Genomic DNA, 22,638 nt, shown 5'->3' with positions numbered 1-22,638 from the left:
AATGTCTCAACAGAAATCGAGACTCATCAGACCAGGCAACATTTTTCCAGTCTTCAACTGTCCAAGTTTGGTGAGCTTGTGCAAATTGTAGCCTCTTTTTCCTATTTGTAGTGGAGATGAGTGGTACCCGGTGGGGTCTTCTGCTGTTGTAGCCCATCCGCCTCAAGGTTGTACGTGTTGTGGCTTCACAAATGCTTTGCTGCATACCTCGGTTGTAACGAGTGGTTATTTCAGTCAAAGTTGCTCTTCTATCAGCTTGAATCAGTCGGCCCATTCTCCTCTGACCTCTAGCATCAACAAGGCATTTTCGCCCACAGGACTGCCGCATACTGGATGTTTTTCCCTTTTCACACCATTCTTTGTAAACCCTAGAAATGGTTGTGCGTGAAAATCCCAGTAACTGAGCAGATTGTGAAATACTCAGACCGGCCCGTCTGGCACCAACAACCATGCCACGCTCAAAATTGCTTAAATCACCTTTCTTTCCCATTCAGACATTCAGTTTGGAGTTCAGGAGATTGTCTTGACCAGGACCACACCCCTAAATGCATTGAAGCAACTCCCATGTGATTGGTTGGTTAGATAATTGCATTAATGAGAAATTGAACAGGTGTTCCTAATAATCCTTTAGGTGAGTGTATATCTCCTAAATGTATATTTCCAAAAACTGAAAGCTAATTCAACACATAGAATGTAGCCTGTGGTGTCACCACAGGAAGAGGTTATTACCAGACCTCTTCCTGGACGTAGAATCTATTTAATGTAACATCTGAATCTTTAGTTAACCAAAGCCTCAAATACAGACAATTACATCTCAATTTGGAAATGAAAGGGCTTTCTATATATATATATATATATATATATATATATATATATATAAAACATCACTATGCATGCTTATATATATTCTTTTGTATAAATAATACCTAGTTTTTCAGTATTAACACAGATCAGAATTCAACTGAAAAAAGGTGTTTATTCCAAAAATATCTTATAATTTCCTTTTTCAATACACATATGTGATGACTGTTACTGATACAGTATAAAAGCTTTGAACATACAGCAGTAAGAAACTCAGAAGTTGCAAGCATGTACAGAAATAGTCCTCACAATTGCAGAACATACTTAATTGTACTATTCAGTTTTAATATGAACGACCACAACAAACACAATCAGTTTTGTGAAGTGCATTTAGAATATCAAAAGTGCTTTCATATGGTTTCTTTTAACATACACAAATAAGTAGATACAACATGCCAGTATCCCAGAAGAGTGCTTATGAATTTACAGTGTTCAACTAATAGATTACACCGCTTAAGAGCTAAAGTCGTGAGACTGCAGTAGACTCTCTCTGCATTGGATATATCCAATATATTCAACTGGAAAAACTAAATATTTTGAAGTGCACCCAGTTTATCTTGGAAGACTGCTGCCTCACATAGCATTTTGTAACATTATCATCGCTCAATTTTTTTCAGTCAGAAACTTCTACCCCTCTTTGATCCAGATGACTTGTGAATTCTATCTAGTCAACTTCTTGTTTCACAGACATGAGCACTGGTCATGTGTTCACAAAGCAGAAGTCTGTGATAGGAAATGACAAACGCAAAAAAGATTAGTGGCAACTTTTTTCATTCTTTCTATTCTTTTTTTTTTACACAACTTTAAGGAAACGGCTCCTTCTTCTCGTTCTCATCCCCGTGAACTCGTGGGCAATGGCTCCTTCAGTGCACAGGAGTGTAGAGGCTTCTTCAGGTCTCCCCTGGAAAAAAACACACAGAGGCTCTTTGCTGGTGAAAGTGACAAAAGGACAATCCTCACATTGTCAAATAACAGCAAAAAAACATAATGTGAGTAGTTCTATTTAGAAATAAGGTTTCATAAACTGCAAACCCCATCGTATTTAGCTATAATTATAGAGAAATTAGCCTTTTGTTTTGGAAAAAGCAAGTACCCAAGCTGACAGAGTGAACACAACTTAAATATAGGAAGTCACTGATTAGAAACTTGATTGTCTGGCATTATTTATATACAATAATAACCACAAATTACCACAAAGTAGCTTTTTTAATTGAAGTGTATTGAATGAAGGTACCCAACTATGCATATCATTTTACTTACATGTAATTGGAGAAGGGGAATGTCATTTAACAATGTTAATCTCTGGCTATATTGTTCTACTTTATATTTTTTTAGGAAAAGTAAATTTTCTTTCACTGCTTGACTGATCCTGACCTTTTGTTTCCCTTTCCCAGCTGTGAATAGCGACTTTCATTTACAACAATTTACCTCATTCTCGCAGCGCAGGTCAGATTCCCGGTTTTCGTCCGTGGGGTCCTCTGTCGTTGGAGACTTGCGTTTGTTCTCCTCACCCCTCAGGACTGTGGCACACTCTTCCAAGTCGCTGCTGTCCGAATTGAACGTGAAGGGGCACTCGGACTGGCCCTTGGGCGGGGGGACGGTGGCGAGGAACGCCGGCAGTGTGAAACATGACAGGAAGCGGGCTTTGAGGAGGAGGTAGGCGGGGTTGTTTCCAAGGTTCTCGGCCACCACGCGTCTGATAGCTTCCACCTCCACGGCTTGGCTCCCGTCCTGGCCTCCCTCTGCGGAGACCAAGGCCGAGGCGCTCCTCTCCAAGCACTCCTTGCGCACGAGAAGACCGGAGAGCGTCTTCAAGTTGCAGGTGAATGGAGGCAGATAGGGAAGCGCAACATTCAGGTTGGGGAGCTGCACGCCTCCCTTCCCCTTTAGCCACTCTTTCACCTGAGAGACTTCTTCGACAAACATCAGATTGAGGTCCACGGCAGTCTTGTCTGCTTTGGAAGCCGAGGAGCCGGTGGGGGGTTGTGGTTTTGGGGCTGACTCGGGGGTCGCTGTGGCCGGGGAACTGGGCTGGGTTGGCTCCAGCTTCCTGAGCAGTATTCTCTTGTGTGGGCCTGTAGACACCAGCTGAAGAGTCGATGGTACCGGACCCGCAGGAGGCTTAGCAGAAGCTTTTGGGATGGTGGTCTGGCCTACATTAATCACATTTTGGCTCTGCACGATAGGTCTAACTGCTGGACTTCCAGCCTGAGGCAGGACGTTCATGGGAACCGCTGCAGATGAGACCATGCTGGTAGCTGGAGAAGGCAGCGTGCTTGTTGCTGAGGTAGTTGGGTTAGGCAGCGTGTGATTGGAGGTTACAGGAGACATGGAAGTTGTCCCTGCTGGACTGCTTGTGGGGGTGCAAACAAAAGGGGAAAGAATACCAGCTGATTGAAAAGGCCCTACAGGCAAAAGTGAGGGGGCGGATAGAGAACTGGGAGTGGACACTGCTTGGCTTACAGAGCTGCCAGTGACCTGTGGCATGTTTGAAAATGAAACTCCTGTTTGACCAAAACTGGGAGAGACTGTCATAGGGCCGTTTTGGTTGACGAGGACAGGAGTCTGGGCATAATTGGCTGCCTGTACTCCTATCACAGTCTGGGGCCCCAGTGGAAACAGGCCTTGAGGTGTCATTATCCAGGTAATGGGTGACAGAAACATGGGGCCCTGAGCTAAAGCTGGAGTCACTTGGCTGGGGTTTGGCCCACTTCCTGTTACAGAAGCAGACGTGACACAAACGGGCGGCGGATCCGGTGCATTTTTCGTAGGCATCTCCTGTCCTGATGATCCAGCAGATGAGGGACCTTTTGGGACCTGGGCCTTTTCTCTCAGTCGCTGCGATCGTTTTATGGATCGTTTGTTTCCCTCTGCACTTTTTGCCTCCCCAGCTGAAGTGTTGCTGGGTGTCGACGCAGGTGGACCTGGGGTGACCACTGGGGAAGGCAACAACGGCCGCAACGGCTGTGGTATCATGAAGGTCTGGGGCATCATAATGCTGGGATACATTATCATGTTCTTTTTCTGAGCAGCACTCTTCATCCTAGCCTCTCTTGATCGCTTTTCGTATAGTATTTGGGCCACTGTTTTCACATTGCTTATAGGGGGGGGTGCTGAGCAGCTGCGGCTCTGAGGAGTTGGCAGAGTTCTGGTCTGCACGGGTCGAACGACAGGAGCTACTACAGGAAAACAAAAATACAATTTGAAAGGAAGTGAACAAAATGTCCGAAGCTGCACCATACTGACACAGATTTAGCCTTTAATTTTAATGTTCAAAAACATACCTGGCTTATTACAGATGGCGGATTCCTGAAACAGATTTAAAAAACAAAATCAGTTTTACAATCACATTTATATGAACAAACATACTAAAAGAGTTCTCCCTTCTTAAAGTTTGGTATTATTTTATATTTGGTGAAACATTCATTTACATTTCGAAGAATGATTTTGTGTTCCAAACTGTCATAGTGATTTCGACACCGCTTACCATTTTCTTTCGCTCCTCGATTACCCTTCTACAGCCCTCTACGTCAATGTTAAAAACCTGGTGTGGCACAGAAGAGAAAGGATTCAGCTCTCTACAGCACACTGGTGTCTTGCCTATCCTGGCACTGCTTTGTGACATCTACCAGTACTGGCTTCTTTAATAGGCAGATACATAAACGTTGGTTAGGACTGCTGCCTCCCAGCTCCTGAGACCAGGGCTCAGCACTGGCCCAGTGGACCCATTTCTCAGAAAACGGGGTTTGCTATTATACGCATAAACAAAAACATTACTCACTTTAATAAGCAGCATGAAGACTGGCGTACTGGTGAGGCTGATCTCCTCTGCCTTCTCTCTGATGACATCAGCTGCCGTGAAAAACAGACATTCAGTTGCCATGTCAATGTTACCAGCTGCATAGTCACTAATTCCAGGCGGAACGGAAAAAGGAGGGAAATGAGAAATCGGACAAAACAAAGCTAAAGACAGAAGACATTTTTCGAAACAGGCCTCTCTCTATTCATTTGGTTTCAGCCCTAACTAGAAGAAGTGGAATATCAAGTTTAATAGTGTGAAATGTTTAACTGCATTTAACAGTAATTTATACTTCTAAGCCACTTTTACCACACTTAAAAAAAAAAAAAAAAAAAAAGTGTGAAGTGAGACAAATGATTCTATATAGAACAGTGCATTTGTGTTATTAAAAATATCCTGGTCATTGAATGTTTGTAAGCTGTATGTTCTGCGTTTGCAATACATGAAGCGAGTCATGTGACTGAAGCCATGCACTTTCCTTAAAGGCAGTGGAAATACACTAAGTGGATCATGTGCTCATAGTGCCCGGTCACGGTCCAGCCCAGTACCCTCTCTGCGCCTGCGCTGGCGCTCCGAGCCCAGGGGCATCAGCACGCTGCCCACCCACGGAGTGACTGCCATCAGCAAGCTCTCGTTCAGTTTGCAGTTCTGGAGATGGGAGCTTAATGTTCTCCTCTCGGCCCTCTTCTGCTGCTCGGGGGAATCTGTGCTCCCTGCCATCGTCTCCTTCTCTTTCTCTCTCTCCTTCTCTTTGATCCGCTGCAGACACACATGCTACAGTCAAACGGCAGCCATCACTACTATTCCTAGTCAGAACTCTGCCCCAGAAAAGGACACTTATTTGATACACTGGGTTCAAATGAAACTGAATACTTTGATTTACTTAGATATATTTGTAATGGTCATCCTCTTTTATTATGAGTATATACTGGGCTTACAAATGCATCTCTGGGAACACAACTATGCACACACAAACATTCACTGAAAAAATTACACTGTTTACCGTATAGCAAGTACTTACTGTCTTGAGACGAGCTGCTGTTTTAGGCCTCAAGAGGCCCTTCAGTTGATTATAGGTGACTTTGAGTATCTTTTTTCCAGATTGGGATGCCTGTGACAAACAAAAGTAGAAGAGCAGGTTTTAATCACAACATTGCAAACTCCATCCTGTCAAAATCACCACTGTCCAATCACATAGGAGGTGCTGGGCCGCACTAGATACTTTCCCCGCAAAACAACACTGCCTGGCTTTTACAGAGACAGTTTTGTTGCCATGCTTAACATATTTTGCATGAGTCTGCTGTCTTTTCTTGTCACTAATATGGATATTAACACACTTTTAAAATGTAGTAGTACTCCAGTTATTAAAGCCACATGTATTTGCTACTGCTGGATTATTATACTTACTAAAAGGTCCTAAGACACATGGTCCCGAATGGTTTTACAACATGGACCGTGAATGACCAGTGCGGTTACCTTCTCCAGCAGCTCAACAGGAGTGGTGGTGCTGTGGCTCTTTCCAGACGGACATCCCGCCCCCCCGATAACCATACTGTGCTGAATCCCGGGGGAAGGGCCTGGGACTCTGCTATTCCCGGACTGTAGGCGGCCCAGAGAAGTCCAACGAGGCTGTTTCTTGGCATCTGCTGGGTTGCACTTATTGGCGGGGCCGCAGAGGGCCGCAGCATGAGGAGGGGCGACAGAGCCCTTGGGGATCCACAGGTCGATGTTGGGCATGGTGTAGTCGTCCTTCTCATCGCTGACCTCACTCTCTCCGTCCGGGTCACTGTCTGGCTCCTTCTCCTCCCCGCTACTCATCAGCTCCATCTCCAGATCCTCGGACTCGGAGCTTAGCGGCTCCTCCTTTGGCACCGGTGGCAGCTTCTTCCTCCTCTTCCGGATTCTGGGCTTCCTCTTCCTGATTCTCTTTAGTCAACAGGAAAACAAAACACCTGTCAAATCAACCTTGGGATACTTTCTTCTAGGTTAGGATGGAAGAAAGTTAGACATGTTTGCCACACAAATTGTGAGCATCTAAAGCTGCTTTCACACTAAACAGTTGAACTTGGGGAGACTCAGAAATCAAGTGCTTTCACACTGCCATTTTCACAGACTCACAGACTCACAGATTTTCATGAGACTCTGAAGCCGGGGTGAACTCGCCCCTGCTAGGGACCAGGGTTGAGATTTCCTACCTGACACAAAGCGCTCACATTGGGTTGAACGGGTTGAAACACGATAATGCAAATGCAACAGGGTTACTCAAAAAAACAAACATCAGCGGCAAGGTTCACAATTTAAAAGTGTTCACACAATTGTCGGCTGCCATGCAGAGTGCGGGTATGACATAAGTGTGTCTCAGTGCCATGAGAAAACAGAATCGTTATTAAAAAGTTAAAGATTACAATCGTGATCAATCGGGCGGAGAGTGTAAAACCTGTTTTCTCCAAGCCACTGTGTTGGACTTGGGTTGATAACATGTAGTGTGAAACAGTCCACTCAACCCTGGATTAGATGGTGTAGTGTGAAAACATCTTAATTCAGTGGTGTAATCCAGTCACTGTTGAGAATGAGACTGACAATCCTTCGACATGTCACCACAGTGCACAACAACAGCCTTGTCAATGACAGCCATTGTACAGTCTTATCCATCCTTAAGGCATGCTACTACATATTAAGATAGCTATGAACTGGAAATATGTTTTCCATTCAATCTTATCCTTCAGGATCTATAAAGGCTATAACATTGCAAACAGCCTCACCTTGGGGCCTCTTAAGCTTTTCCATTTCTGCATACACTGGGAATCTACCCTGTTTTCCATCTCTGATGCAATTTTAGCCCAGCGTCCTGCAAAGAAGAGCAAACCATTGATAAAACACCACCGCAAATGTATGGCACAGAAGCATAGCCATGTGCAAAAGGATGTGACAAATTAATCAAAACACACCAGCAGTGAAGGAATGCACAAAGTAAAATGAGCGCATCAGAAAAACACACTAACAGCCTGAATTTCAACAGGGGGTCACGTAAGACGTTGGTTGCAAAGGAATTAAGTGGTTAACATAAATGTATGATGTTTCCAGTCTCTGTGCCGCTACAAATATAAATGTAATGATTTATTTACATAAATCAGACTGCAAAAGATGATGATCGACCTCTATTGCCTTTTTGAACAGGTTTAGCAGCATGTACTTACCAGCACCATATTTCTGCACCAGCATTATGAGCTTTGTTTCCTCCTCTGGGCTCCACTTGCCTTTCTTCACATCTTCACTCAGACAGTCGACGTACCTTAAACAAATAGTGCCAGAATCCAACCATCTGTCCATACTTAAAAACCACTTCATCCAGGTTCCTGATACAAAACCCACATTCTAGTTTACTCTTCAGGGGCAAGAGATAAAACTTTTCCTACCGGAGAACCTAATCAATTTCCTGATGGCCTAATTTACTTAAAGTGAAAACATATGTATATCACTGTAGACCTAGAGATACATAGCACTATTATTGTCCCTGAGATTGTAGTGACAGAGATGTAGATGGTGGTTTATCTTAAAACAATACACAGCTGTCTATTTTGTACTGTTCATACTGAAATGTTTAATTTCTATTAGAGACATCTCAGTCAGGTTTACGGAATATGATCCTGTCTCGGCTCCAGAAAGGGAAGCTGTATCTTAAAGCAAAATCCACACATTCATCTGCTGGATAACAGGAAGTATCAGGGCTGAGAATCTGCACATGTCTGACAGTGTGATACAGCCAGCCAGCACAGGGAAATACTGTTTAATAGTTTGCGTCAATGCCTGAAGCAAAGGGAACCATTTTGTCCTATTCAGCATGAGGGTAGACCTGTTTCAGATCCTACCTGTCACGACACTGAGAATCACTTCTTCCAGGTACTTCATCTCGAATCTTCCACCAGTCTCGAGTGCCGTATTTAGCCACAGCTTTCAACAACATCTACAAGAGAAAAGCAGTGATACACATTTACACTTTCCCATCCCCATGCTGCCCCAACCGAAACAAAAACAAACCGATGATGAACAGCCAGCTCGAGAACAGTGCTCTGCAACCACCCAGAGCACCCGTCTCACACATGACAGTAACCACAGCACAGGAACATCCAGCGAGTGGACAGAGAAGCGTGACAGGAATAAGCACGTAAGCAACTGCTGTTGTCAATGTAAAGGAGAAGACACTACTTTCAAGTTTGAGACCTTTTAGTCAGTGGTAACTGGCATTGCCGAACACCATCTGAGATGAGCAAATTCACAGTTATCTGTATTTGAAAGACAATGTCTAAATTCAATCGGAAAAAATCCACTTTATCACTAAGACAGTGGCAAGTGACTAGACTAGGTGTTCCTCTTCAAAGCCAATAATATGTTCGAGATTTTTTCTCCCCATTACACAGAAAGCGTTACACACCTCGTCTTCCTCCTTTGACCAGTGGCCTTTCTTCAAGGAGGGATCCAGACACTGTGTCCAGCGATAAACAAGCTGCGTTGCTTCCCTCCCTTCCATGAAGTATGATACTGAAAGGCAAAGAAAATGATCAGTACTGAAATGTATGTGTAGGTACAGGGCTAAGCGAGATCTCCAGAACTATTCCAAGTCTTGCAATCTTACTCTGTGTGTATGGGATGTAGTTTCCAATCCTCATTTTCTCCACCAGGTCTTTCAGCATCTGATCCTCCTCCTTGGTCCAGAACTTCTTCCTCAGCCCTTTGTTAATATACCGTTGGTACGTCTGCAGGCACATGAAGGCCGTCCTGTTGGTCTGCAATGACAATCAACAATATGGTCAAAAGCCTGCACTGGCGGTCTATGAGCTTCAAGTTAATGTTCTCTTGAGTTTTCTCCTCATCTCAAATCATAACCAATTAAACCTCAGTTAGAAGATAATTCCACTGAAGATCAGACCTATTTGATCATGAACAGAACTCAGCTGAAGCAGGCAAGTTTAGATGTGCAATAAAAAGTGATAGGATGAAACCTCTTATAACATCATGTATCTCAAGTGCTTACCCCCAGCTCCTCCGCAATGCTCTCCCAGTCCCAGTGGTCATGTTTGGCTGCGATCTCCTTCAGTCTCTCAATCTCATCTTCTTTCCATGCTTTCTTGTTGATGCCTGGATGCTCATAGTTCTGCCAGTATCTCTTAATGTCTTCTGCATTACGTGTCCCCTCAAACTGCAGTTACAGGGAAAGGCAAGTCACAATTCATGGAAAAGTACCCTGGGATCAAACTTGGATCTAAAGCACAACCATGTGTGCGTTGACAGACATTTTAAATGACTGATCAGTTCTATGCTGCACTACAATATACCAAAGCACTTGAAATGTAGCTACAGAACTGCAACAGGTGGACGCAGCCAAAATCAAAATCCTCACATCAATATTTGAGATCTTATCCCAGTCATGTTCTTCAGTTCGATCCACTAACAGCTGCTCTTCTGACATTGCACTGCCAAGAAAAAATAAAACACTAGATCTGTGGCCTCATCATTACAGGCCAAGTGGAAAAGGAGAACTATGTATCAGGAACAACTTTTATTAAGCAGGAGGAAATAAAAGCCTGAAACTTCAATATGTATATGTATATGTATATATACACACACAATATTTTCTATATTGACAGACTGTAATTATAGTAAACAATATTTTACCTCACAGAGGTAGAAGACTGTATGTTCCCTAGATTTAACTACAACAGCCAATGACCGTCACACTGTTTCAGTGGCATATTTTTGACGGCTTAATTAAGTTACTACATCATGCTTTGTAATTTTATGTTAAAACTGTTCAGGCCAGTACACAACACAATGCATGCTGAACACTCATAGCCATCTATATTATTGTATAAAATCTATAAAGTATTTATGAGATCTGGAATGTATCATTTATCACAGAATTAGTACAAGCCGCACACGTTTACCTGATATCCTCAATCTCCCGTTCCGTCTGGGTGATTTGCTTTTCCAGAATTTGCTTCTCCATGTCCTTGGCATGTGACATTTTCTGGGTCATGTACTCAACCCTTCAACACAAACAACACATACTGAGGTCTTTGAAAATCCAAATATCCATCCTTGTCTGTCTTTTTACCTACAAAATCCATTTTGTACTAAGGAGTAGATAAACAATGCTGACTTGCACTTAAGCGGGTGTAGCTTTGCAGGAAAGACCTACTAATTAGTGCTATATGTTGGAAAAACACATTAACATTGTTTTTCTATCCATCATGACTGTTCTTCACATTAAAATGTAGATTTACAATAACACACCCACCAACTGAATAATTATGGCTTACTCTTAAATGTATTGTTTGGGAATCTCAACTAACCTCTCAATGCCTCTAGGCTCCCTGGCCCTCACTGTACCTTAATCTCACTCTCTCCACTGAGAGGGTTCAATTAAGCCTCTTGACCTGTTCAGATGTATTGAATACCATTCCTGTGTACTTACTTCAGGAGTTTGGGCTGCAGCAAGCGCTTCATTCGGTCTCTCACGACAGCTGAATGCAGCAGGGATTTTTGCCAGCCCTCCCCTGAAAAACACAGTAAAGAAATGACTTCCGTACTCAGACTAAGCACAGTCCCTCGAAGAGTCTTTCTCAGGACCAATCCAGTTATTCTTTAAATCTGCACAACCAACTGATTAACGTCCCCATTCTAATTCCATTCTAATCTAATTAGACACAGGTCTTCCTTAGATTTTTCCTTAGTAACACAAATCCCCATTTGAAAGAACTAGTTACACACAAATGCTGGCTTGCCAAAGAAAGAAAAACAGATGTTTTGTGAAAACTTACATTTTTTTACTACCAAATCCTCAAAAGGTTTAACCCCCTGTGACATTTTCTCTCTGGTCTCTGGGTTGGCAGGGGGACCCTTCAATTAAAGGAAGACAGATCTGACATATGAACATGCAGCAGTGGACAAAATGTCTATATACAAAAATTAAAAACAATATCGGAGTAAGTTGCGAGAGGGTTGAATTGTTCCTGGGCACACATAAGTCAGAAATCACTGAGAATAACTGTGTTCAGCTTCTATTTACTTACAAGTCCAGTGCTCTTATCTTTGAAGTATGGCTTGAGGAAGTTTCCCAGAAACAGTTTCAGTGGAGGCAGGTCAGGTGAAGTAGGCTTTGGTGCTGGCGGTCCAGAGACATACGAGAGGATTTCTTTCTGTGGGGAGGAATATAGATATTACAGTTGGTGTGCTTTTTTATACAGAGGCAAGACTTAAATACTTAATTGCATTTACCCCCATACTGGATCTCACGGTTTCTTTTGAGCTTGGCACTCCACCCATCTGGGACATGTTTAAATTTCTGCTACATCTATTCCTTAAACAACACAGACATGCCACAATCACGTGAACCCTTTGTAGTTCAGGAAATTGTACTTCCCCAATAACTCATAATAAGTCAAAAATAATTTCCTCGGATTCTGTGTTCATCACAATCAAACTTCCCTCATCCTCACATTGTTGTCGGACATAGTCTACCTGTCCCAGTTGTCTCTCTCTTCCTCACTCAGCCTCTAACCTGCTGCTCTTTGTTGTCAGCCAGCAATCTCTCCAGTTCCAGGAGCTTCTCCTCGATCACCTCCTGGTAGACCAGGTTCATCTGCAGGCAGGTCTCCGCGTCCTCGGGCAGGCCGAGGTTGTCATCACTGTCCTCTCCACTCTGATATCAGAAATATGCCATGAACTCCCTAATAAGCCACCAACAGTACACTTCAAAACATCAAGAACATCACATGGTGTTATACTACTGCTCTGAAGCAGACTTTGGGGTTTTCGTAAATGTACAATCTACATGTTTAGTTAATACTTGTATTATTATTATTATTATTATTATTATTAACATTAATAATACTACTACTACTACTACTACTACTACTACTACTACTACTACTACTACTAATAATAATAATAATAATAATATGTAATTATTAATTACTTTAGAAGGCAGTTGAAGACAGTGAAGTAATTTTTCACACAACAATAATCTGTGTGTGACATCAGTGCTGCAATGTGGGGATTTTCTTGGTTGCTGTAATATTATGTATGAGTGATATCTGTCACAAAAAATCTTTACACATGTTGTGGTCATCATCTCTCCAGTCCCAAACATGAAATACATTTCCAGGTTAATTTATTTTATTTTGTACAGGTATCATAAAATAATGGATTTCATGGTATTGGACGGATGTTAAAAGCTTTGAGCATCATCTATTTCACTAAGTATTTGATCAGTGACAGTGTACATATTTGAAGATTAAATAAGTATAAATATATTTAAAGTACAACACAAAATTATATTTACATTAAAAAACCTTTTGTTTTTGTTCAACTTGTTTGATTCACGAGATGCATTTCAAGTTACCCATTGCATATCATACATGACAACAACCACTTTCCATTCATTCACCAACTGAAATGTCCACTTACTGTTTCCACCTGCCTTTTGTCATCACCTTCTTCATCTGTTTGAAAAGCACATAAAAATGGCACCAGTTATGACCTGCATGGATTATGAAAAAACTGTTTCACTGAACAGAAATCTTAGCACTCATCCTATGTCCTTGTTTAAACTGAAGAGAATAACCACCCCAATCATGAACAAGTCATGATCATTAAACGATTATTTGAATACACAGGTTTTCCAAGAAAGTCCATTTGAGAGTACAAGATTCATGCTTCATAGTAGCTACATAATAGCAGATCAGGCTGTTATCAGAAGCGTAAGTATCCACATCACCTTCTAAAACAACTTCAGCAGAAGTCACTGCCGGGCCCAGGGTGCGTTCCAACTCCTCAATCTCTTGCTGGATCTTCTCCCGCTTAGCAGACAGCAATGTGCTAGACTGGGGGGTGAAATAAAAAGATGTCTAGCACCTTGTGCGAATATTCAAAGAGAATATTTTAATGAATATACATTTTCAGAATATTTACCAGGCCTGTCAACTGCTGTCCACTGCCTTCGGAATCTTCATCTGAGAGAAGAATGTTACAATGTGACAATAAATGCAAATTCAGGACACAAACACAAATGAGCATCAGATATTTTGACAGTAAACACATACATTTTTTAATGGGTTGTTTTAAAGTTTTAAAGAAAGGTGAAGTGCTCCAATATCATTCTATAAACTGATCAATGTTACTGATTTTACTGAGTGGCAAGTATTTCACATGCTGTGTTGCAATTCCCCCAGTGCCCTTTAATATTGCAGTTCTGTGTGACCAACATTATGTTTATAAACGCTTTTGTTGATGAAGAAATATAAAAGGGGTCAATGCCTTTCTCCGACTCTAACTCATCCTCCGAGTCCTCCCAGTCTGACGAGAGCAGCTCAGCGCTTTCTGCTCCGGGACGCAAATTCCTCTCCAACTCCTCGATTTCTCGCCGGATCCTTTCCCTTTCCGTGAGCAGATCTCTGGAGGCCATAGCACCCACCTGTAATGCATGTTTTATGTTCAATATAAATATATCAACAGGCTGCAGTGTGTCTACGGTATCGATCTGTTTATTGGTAGGGAATTGTCTCTGAGATTAGCTAGTGCACACAATGACAGTAACTGCAAACTGCACATGGACATCGACACTGGCATTATAAACAACCTGGCTTTGCGGCAGAACCTGAGGTACAACTTGAGCAAATGTGAGCGCTGCTACCGTAGGACATATCTGTGTATGCGGCATGTAAATACACATTATACTGGTGGATAACAATGTCGTGACACTTTAGTCGCAGCTACCGTTTAATTCAAGCGACTACATTTATTTTACTTTCCAATTATAATCAAAACCATCACTTTTGACACCATCTCTCATTCAAGTAGAAGTACTCACATTTAATTTCCCCAGGACTGTGAATCCGCTCAATGCATTAAATGAATCCGTCGAATTAGAAAATTTTACAAAATGTATATGCAACAGAACAATTCAAGTTTACTTTATTTGTGACTGGGTATTATAATATCGTATATTTTGTTACAGAAGAGGACCGAGTCCGTGTATTAGCATATTACCCACAATGCAATAGCGGCGGGTGGGGGGGGGAAACCAACATTTTATTATCCTGTCAGTCTATTGGGTTGGAATTTGAATATTAAAAAAACACTATTTTAAATATATTGTCATGATTCGCCCTGCATTCGGATAAAATAACAAGGACATTGGTAAAGATAGTACATAATTTTCAACCCACAATGCATTGCGTATACTAATTTTCTCTTTTGTGATTGGCTTGATTTAGTTGACCTTTTTAAGGTGGAACTGCTCTAAAAGTCCTCACAACAAACGTATTCGATACGTAACGATGCCGAACGCCGCCTTTACGTTCAACGCAGTGCGCGCAAAGGGTTGTGGGATCGAGAAAACCGGTTGTGTGTAATGCTAATGTCTGCGGGTGAAATTGCATAAAGCCCATGAATTATTGAATAACTTAAATATTAACTTTTAGCTTCATTTATTATTTAGATTTTTATCATTTGAATATGCCCTACAGAAATTATCCTACTTTATTTAACACCCTTACATTTTTACAAGTTCCAAGCTAAAATAAAGAGCCTTCTTAGGCCAATGGTCACAGGTGTTTTCCTACATCATTTTAAGTTGAGACACACAACTGAGAACTGATTTGGCATATTTGGCGATCACTGGAATGTGTTCCTGATTTATTTTACCTCCAGATTCCACACTGTTGAACCCTGGTGAATTTGCAGTAATGATTAAACAAGGCTTTTCCCTGCTCTTATTAACACTATGCATAGTTATTATTGCCTTGAATGTCCTAAGAATACTTCAACCTTCGTGTAGTTACCAAGTTATTTTTATTATACTTACTTTGTCACACAATCCATGTTTTTATTTTTCTATGTTTAGAAAAGGTTCTGTGTGGCAAAATGTGCATTATAAACTTCATAATGCTCCAGTGACCCGCTTTGTTCACATTCCTGCATCTTATTTGTGGGAGTAATTAATGCTTAAAGATCCCCTGGCCTCATTTTTTAAGCCAATTTGTTACGGTATGTAATTTTAGACATTAGACGCCATATACAATATAGCTGGAGGCACTGTGACCCACTTTTTCATGATGCTAAACATGGTAGTATACTGTCCAAAATATATTTTATGTGTGACATGTTGCCATTCATTCCACAAAGTTCCTGAGGGATAAATTGAAATGCCCATATATACACCGATCAGCCATAAGATTATGACCACTGATAGGTGAAGTGAATAACACTGATAATCTCGTTATCATGGCACTTGTCAGTTGGTGGGATATATTAGGCAGCAAGTGAACATTTTGTCCTCAAAGTTGATGTGTTAGAAGCAGGAAAAATGGGCAAGCGTAAGGATCTGAGCGACTTTGACAAGGGCCAAATTGTGATGGCTAGAGGACTGGGTCAGAGCATCTCCAAAACTGCAGCTGTTGTGGGGTGTTCCCGGTCTGCAGTGGTCAGTACCTATCAAAAGTGGTCCAAGGAAGGAAAAGTGGTGAACCGGCGACAGGGTCATGGGCGGCCAAGGCTCACTGAGGCACATGGGGAGCGAAGGCTGGTCCGTGTGGTCCGATCCAACAGACGAGCTACTGTAGCTCAAGTTGCTGAAAAAGTTAATGCTGATTCTGATAGAAAGGTGTCACAACACCCAGTGCATCGCAGTTTGTTGTGTATGGGGCTGCGTAGCCGCAGACCAGTCAGGGTGCCCATGCTGACCCCTGTCCACTGCCGAAAGAGCCTACAATGGACACGTGAGCATCAGAACTGGACCACGGAGCAATGGAGGAAGGTGGCCTGGTCTGATGAATCACGAGTTCAAGGTGTTGACTTGGCCTCCAAATTCCCCAGATCTCAATCCAATCGAGCATCTGTGGGATGTGCTGAACAAACAAGTCCGATCCATGGAGGCCCCACCTGGCAACTTACAGGATTTAAAGGATCTGCTGCTAACGTCTTGGTGCCAGATACCACAGCACACCTTCAGAGGTCTAGTGGAGTCCATGCCTCGACGGGTCAGGGCTGTTTTGGCGGCAAAACGGGACCTACACAATATTAGGCAGGTGGTCATAATGTTATGGCTGATTGGTGTATATACAAACAGGATGCTTTTCACATCAGCTTTTCATCACTTAATAAGTAGAAAGTGTGGTAAAATAACATGACAGAAAATATGTACACATACATTTATAAAGGAATTTACCAAAACCACCCCAATGAACAAAACAGAACATTGCTTTATTATTTTAAGAACATATTAAAGTTTACAAACGAGAGGCCATTCGACCCATCGTGCTCGTTTGGTGTCCATTAATAACTGAATGATCCTAGGATCCTATCCAGTCTGACTTTAAATGTTCCCAAATTTTCAGCTTCTACCACAAATCGGTGGGGAGTTAGACTGAAAGAGTGTGTGTAAAATTATTGACCATAAATTATTATTATTATTATTATTATTATTATTTTTAAACATGCACAATTTAGATCAACAATGTATTTTTTTTAAAGGATCATTAAATAAAAATAAAACAAATATTAAAAGGTGCAAATCTAGGACAAATGTTTCAAGTGGTAACTAGTAATAAACGGAATCGAATCTGTAAGTGCTCCTTTAAAAAAATATTTATTTTCAGTTCTCTTGGTCTTCATTGCTTTATTTCATGGTGCATAGTAGGACTTCTCCTTGTAGTCTGTTAATTGAATTTACCCGTCTTCACTTTGCATTTCCGAAATCTTATCAAGGGATTTGACTAGTTGTGATACCAGGCACAGCGTTTCTACTCCAGACATTAACTGCCTGTGGAAAATAAATAAACAGAACAAGTTATCTACATAATAAGAAACTGAAATCCATTCATTCCTTTCATTAAAATGTTCAAATGTTTAGTCAGAAATGTAATAAAAGAGACAGACCATCTCATTAATCTGAGTAAAGGATTACTTTGTTTTTACTGTAAACTATAGTGATATCAGTTATAGATATAAAGACTGTAAGGAAAAAGGGGTTGACAATCAATTCCACATCTGTATTCAGGCAGTGCCTCCGATTGCACTAGACTCTGTCGTTTAATTGTTCTCATTCATATCCTGGGGTCACTCAAATGGGCCCTGGATACACCTGTCCACCTGACAAAGCTGTCTGCAATCCGTGCCTTTGCTCATTGCTGTGCCGATTGTCCTGGCACACTGTGAAATCATCTTTCAAGTTTTAACAAGTCAGTTGTAAATTTCCAGCACTGTAAGCAGTTAAAAGAATTTCAAATACTAAGAAATTGTCACACATCAGCTTAAGAATTGTACTTAACCTTACTTCATAGATGTCTCTACGTTGTTGGCAGCTTTGCCGAGATATTCTGAAGCCATATGGGCATTTTGCTTCATTGTATTCAATGTAGCTGTTTCTCCAGCTCGTAGCCTCTCATTTTCAGACCTGTACACTTCTAATTGACTCTGCAGAATACACAAAATGTGAAAATTAATTTTAACATAATTAATATCCCATCATGCACTTCATCCAAACCCTGCCCCGGGAGTTGTTTAGACAAAATTAATTAGGAAAGTTGTATGTCTCTTAATTCTAGCTTGGTTCCAATGTGTATTCTGTACTTTCCAGTCTATTCCAATGTTTCATCAAATTACATAATGAAATATCTCAGTTAACAATTAAGAAAAAGTTATGTTTATGTCAAAAATATTATAAAGGAATGGCTTGAGCAATCAAGTAATTTAACCCCTTTATTCAGAGCAAATGATGTGTTCCACGATGAAGCACGTGTACATTTTGTATGCTTATGTTTAAGGATAATTCAAATTGGCATAATTAAAATAATTTCAAATCATGTTCTGTCATACCTGTAGCTGTACAATTTCTTGTTTTAATTTGGCAACACTGTTTTCTGCTTTAACTGCCCGTTTCTGGCAAGAAAGAGAAATGTGAGTGACATATCAAACAGAGTCACAGTAAATGAGTGATACATTTTCTTCAGCATCAAAAAGGCATGATTATAGACAGCAACATGATTATATGTATACTACTGCATTCAAGATGTAATGGAGCTACACATAAGTTTAATACCCCCTGCATTACATACTTTTTTCCAGTGGTTTACTTCCTTGGGCACCTGTAAGACCAAGAGAACTACAACTTTCTTAAAACTGCATTCACGTGACATTCAGATCAGCAGCCTAGATACCGTCATTAGCTGGAGATTCTGTTCCACTGACTGGACCATAGATTCCAGAGCCTGTGCTTCTTTTTCTTCTTTGATTGTTCTCTTATGCAGCTCATCCATCAGGTGTATAACCCTGGCACAAGAAGTACAGATTTAAGACTGGATTGGCATCTTCAAAACTGGACACCCATTATGAAAGACGTGTCAGTATCTGGCTTATGAGACTGGCTTCTTAGAGGTGATGTTAGTTACAAAAGCAACCCAAAACATACTTAATGTATTAACAAAGCTATTACATTTCTGTATTATTATTTTTGTGACAGGTTTGATTTCATTTATTTTTTCCCTCAGAACCATACAATCACCTCAACAAGAAATAGAAGATATAGACCTACCACATTTTTGTGTTCATATCAGATGCTTTTATAAAGTTCTAAGCATGTCATTTAGGATTATGAAGTCCATCTTTGTTGCTCACCTTTGGCTTTCAGATGTCGACTTTTTTTGCAGATCATTAATCTGTTTTCGCAGCTGCATGTTCTCGTCTTTAAGCTTAAAAGGAGCAGAAATACATTCATTAAAACTAACCCAATTGATGAGAATGACATTAAAAGTACAGAGCAAACTCAGCCTCTGATTCAGCAACAGTTAAGCAAGAAAGTAAATGGAAAGGTCTACTAAGTGAAAGTCCCCCAATCAGTGATAATCACTCTAAAGCAAACTATTTTCACTCTCCAGGTTTATCATGCATTTCCCTTTAGATGGGCTATGCTCACTTTCTCACAGTTTTGCTGCGGTGATCGGTACGAGATATCTTCAGCAGATGCCTCCTCCTCATAATTACCCACACTTTTCCTGGAGTGTTTTGTCTCTTCTAAATAAGTGCTGTCCAGCTCCCAGGAGGCAAACGAGTCATCTGCCTTGGACTGTTCTACACACGCCGAGGACAAGGGTGCATAGCTAGCTGTGTTATCCAAAGTGCTGCAAAGTCCAAACTCATGGGCCTCTTCAATGACAGAGGGCTGGTAGCTCCCACTCCAGTCTTCCTCATCGTCCTGGTCATCTTCCAGAGCTTGGGAAAGCAGACTGGGATCTGGGAAAAAGGGCCCCTGTATGTCCAGGCTGAGGTCATAGCCCTTGGGAGAAGCATATCCTTCTTCCACTACAAATGCATTGCCAAAGTTTTTCTGCAGGAATAGAAAAGGTTTTGTGAACTAAAATGCTAATCCATAATCCACTCATACATTGATAAACCCTGTGTATTGTACTTTTAAGATTACTATAATATATAATAAATGATAACTATAACTATAAAAACGTTGCACTGCACATCAAGAATTTCATATTATACCTTTCTTGATGGGTAACTTTTCTTATCTTCTGTGTCTTGTTTAAGGTCAGAGCATTGGTTCTTACTTCGGATAAACTCCTTGAAAGAGAAAGGGTTCAGCTCATCGGTATCTTCTTCAGGGTCATCTAAATCAACACAATTAAAATGTCATGTTACGCATCTTCAGAGCTATTAAGAACCAGAACAAATATAAGTTATGCAGCCAAAAGCAGTTTTTATTTGACCAGGTAAAATACTGCATAATATACATAATTTTCTTTCTTTTTTAAATATAAAACAATTGGCCAATATTTTAAAGAAAGCTGCTTGTAGTTGAAAAGCTGTGTAAGTGGGAAACAGACTTTTCCAACCGAAGCAAAATAAAAATGTCAACATTTTACTAAATCTATTCTATGCTGATATAAATAAAGTAGGCTAAAGTTTAAAACTTCTGTTATTTTCAATGTTACATCCAATTCAGATGTACAACATACTGTACTACATTGTGTGCTACTTTACACAACCCCAGCATTGGCTGACTAAGTCATATAGGCTATACATTACTTGCATCCATTCGACCACTAGAGGGAGGGGACCTACAAGATAAAAACTACAAAAGCTCGGAGACTTTGTAGCAAGAGTATTCATACATTTTTAAATATTATTATTAATAATATTACTGTTGATATTTGTCAGAAAACTGTAATGGCATGATATCGCTCTACACACAAAAGCAGGGTTTTCAAACTTAATCGCGCTGTTCTCCCTTTTAGTTGTATCACTGCACGCCTACTAAACTGTTTAATTGGTCAAATAAGCAGGTTAATTAATTAATTGAGACGTCTAGTTGAAACGACCCTCTGCTCTAAACGAAGACTCTTCTGCATTTGACACACGTTTGCACCGCAGCTCTACCGCAAGTTCACCAAGCATGATTCAGCACAAGACGAGCCGAAGCAAATAGTAATAATACAACATCTGCCCGGTCTCAATGGCTAATTCCCTTTACCGTTAAACCCCCCCCCCGTCCACGACGAAAAAGATACAACACAAGTGTCTGCATCTTCTGTGTAAGTTGACCAAAGAAAGACCACTCGACTTACCATCCTCGATTACGAGAGATTTTGCGGAGCCGGTGTGTTTTGACATGCTGAGCTAAAGTTACACCCTGCGACGCACAGCTAATCTCAGTAGTAAAGCCGATGAAAGCTATGATAACCTGTTCATTTGCTTTAATTTGGAAAATATAAGGTGTCACTCAAGTGATACAGCACATAACTGGACCTAAGTTATTAAAATCATTCATGATCACACTTGATTGCTTGTAAACAATAATAGCGAATTAAATGCTATGGCCTCTGCATTAAGATTCGATCAATTCTAAAGAAGCCGATTCCATAAATGTTGGCATAAAAGATTAGCAGAATTATTTTGCGAAAACCTGTCAATAATGTTGTCAGATTTGAATCACGTGAGCGAAATGAGATCACGTGATTCGCACAACGACTTCCGGTCCTGCCGGATGTGGTGGAGTGAACCAATCACGCGAAATAATCATATCTTACATTTAAGATGCAACTTTCATGTTGCAGAAAGACTCTGTCAACCAAATTAAAATGTATGTTGGTAAGCTAAGCCATCTTCTTTCCTTGTAGACGATATAGCCAGTTTTATAAAAAGCACAGCCTAATAATAATGTTCAACTTTTATTAAACATGTTTTTTGTCTTATTATTAGGCCCCGTTAATACATCGGATAATACCCTCACACGTATAAAATAATGAATAATCAAAAGCTGCAAATTATGTAATTATTAACGTTATGAAGGGGGTGTCCCCCAAATGTTGGGAAATGTCTGTGAGATTTAAACTGGCTTTACACTGCATACTTTTATTTAATGTGTTTAGTTACGTACGTGTAACTGTTACACAAATGAAAGCATGGTCGCGGACGTGTAGCGCAGATGTCCGCAGGTCTGCGCAGCTCCACCAATGGGATCAGAGGGATTGTGCAGATCTGCCCAGAACTGCGGGAATCTACGCTACAAGAACGCGAGCCATGTTCTATGCATTAAACACGTTGTTTTTGAAATGAACATATTTTGTCAAATATTTATTATTGATTTTGTGAAATAATAATAAGAATATGCTTTCGAATGCTGTATCTTTGAATACAAGCTGATTCAATGTATAGGAGACGTATCTCTTAGACAGCAGATTATGAGAACATAAGAACATAAGTTTAGCACAGTGTATATTTAGTTATGGTATTAATGTTGGTTATATTGTGGCTATGTATGGAATATAGATATGCGTCTCGGGTGTTGCATGTATAGGTATGTAAACATACATATCAGCCATATATGGTGACATGCCACCAACAAAGATGGCCACCAATCGTAGTCATTGCCTCTCTTCCACTCTGGCAGTGGTTCGTAGCCCCAAGTAAATATG

General features: G+C 40.8%; 2 protein-coding genes across 5 annotated transcripts; both read right to left on the bottom strand.

The window, feature by feature from the left end:
- Positions 1–956: 956 nt before the first annotated feature.
- On the bottom strand, positions 957–14,726 carry snapc4 (small nuclear RNA activating complex, polypeptide 4). Of its 2 annotated transcripts, none has more exons than XM_066712964.1 (25): positions 14,529–14,726; positions 13,976–14,132; positions 13,631–13,671; positions 13,437–13,542; positions 13,127–13,161; positions 12,219–12,359; positions 11,731–11,856; positions 11,479–11,557; positions 11,133–11,214; positions 10,603–10,704; positions 10,059–10,131; positions 9,693–9,857; positions 9,294–9,444; positions 9,093–9,199; positions 8,530–8,624; positions 7,858–7,952; positions 7,423–7,508; positions 6,137–6,586; positions 5,682–5,771; positions 5,209–5,419; positions 4,643–4,713; positions 4,349–4,405; positions 4,146–4,170; positions 2,290–4,040; positions 957–1,762 (listed from the first exon to the last, which is right to left on the bottom strand). In XM_066712964.1, the coding sequence occupies exons 2-25, from the start codon at positions 14,121–14,123 to the stop codon at positions 1,655–1,657; spliced, it is 4,395 nt and encodes a 1,464-aa protein (XP_066569061.1). In that variant the 5' UTR covers positions 14,124–14,132; positions 14,529–14,726; the 3' UTR covers positions 957–1,654. The 2 variants fall into 2 exon arrangements, with proteins under 2 accessions (XP_066569061.1, XP_066569062.1); XM_066712965.1 differs by having other exon boundaries at positions 2,290–4,037.
- Positions 14,727–17,287: 2,561 nt separating this feature from the next.
- entr1 (endosome associated trafficking regulator 1) lies at positions 17,288–21,664 on the bottom strand. 3 transcript variants are annotated; one of them, XM_066712960.1, is made up of 8 exons: positions 21,289–21,664; positions 20,207–20,331; positions 19,632–20,042; positions 19,334–19,407; positions 18,877–18,988; positions 18,536–18,598; positions 17,994–18,133; positions 17,288–17,480 (listed from the first exon to the last, which is right to left on the bottom strand). In XM_066712960.1, exons 1-8 carry the CDS (start codon positions 21,332–21,334, stop codon positions 17,387–17,389), a joined length of 1,065 nt encoding a protein of 354 aa, XP_066569057.1. In that variant the 5' UTR covers positions 21,335–21,664; the 3' UTR covers positions 17,288–17,386. The 3 variants fall into 3 exon arrangements, with proteins under 3 accessions (XP_066569057.1, XP_066569060.1, XP_066569059.1); XM_066712963.1 differs by having other exon boundaries at positions 19,704–20,042; XM_066712962.1 differs by lacking the exon at positions 18,536–18,598.
- Positions 21,665–22,638: the final 974 nt, after the last annotated feature.

The sequence above is a fragment of the Amia ocellicauda genome, chromosome 9 (genome assembly GCF_036373705.1).
Source record: "Amia ocellicauda isolate fAmiCal2 chromosome 9, fAmiCal2.hap1, whole genome shotgun sequence".
In the NCBI taxonomy this organism is placed as follows: Eukaryota; Metazoa; Chordata; class Actinopteri; order Amiiformes; family Amiidae; genus Amia; species Amia ocellicauda.
The sequence above is the reverse complement of the archived record's forward strand: the minus strand, read 5'-3'. Positions and strand labels throughout refer to the sequence as shown.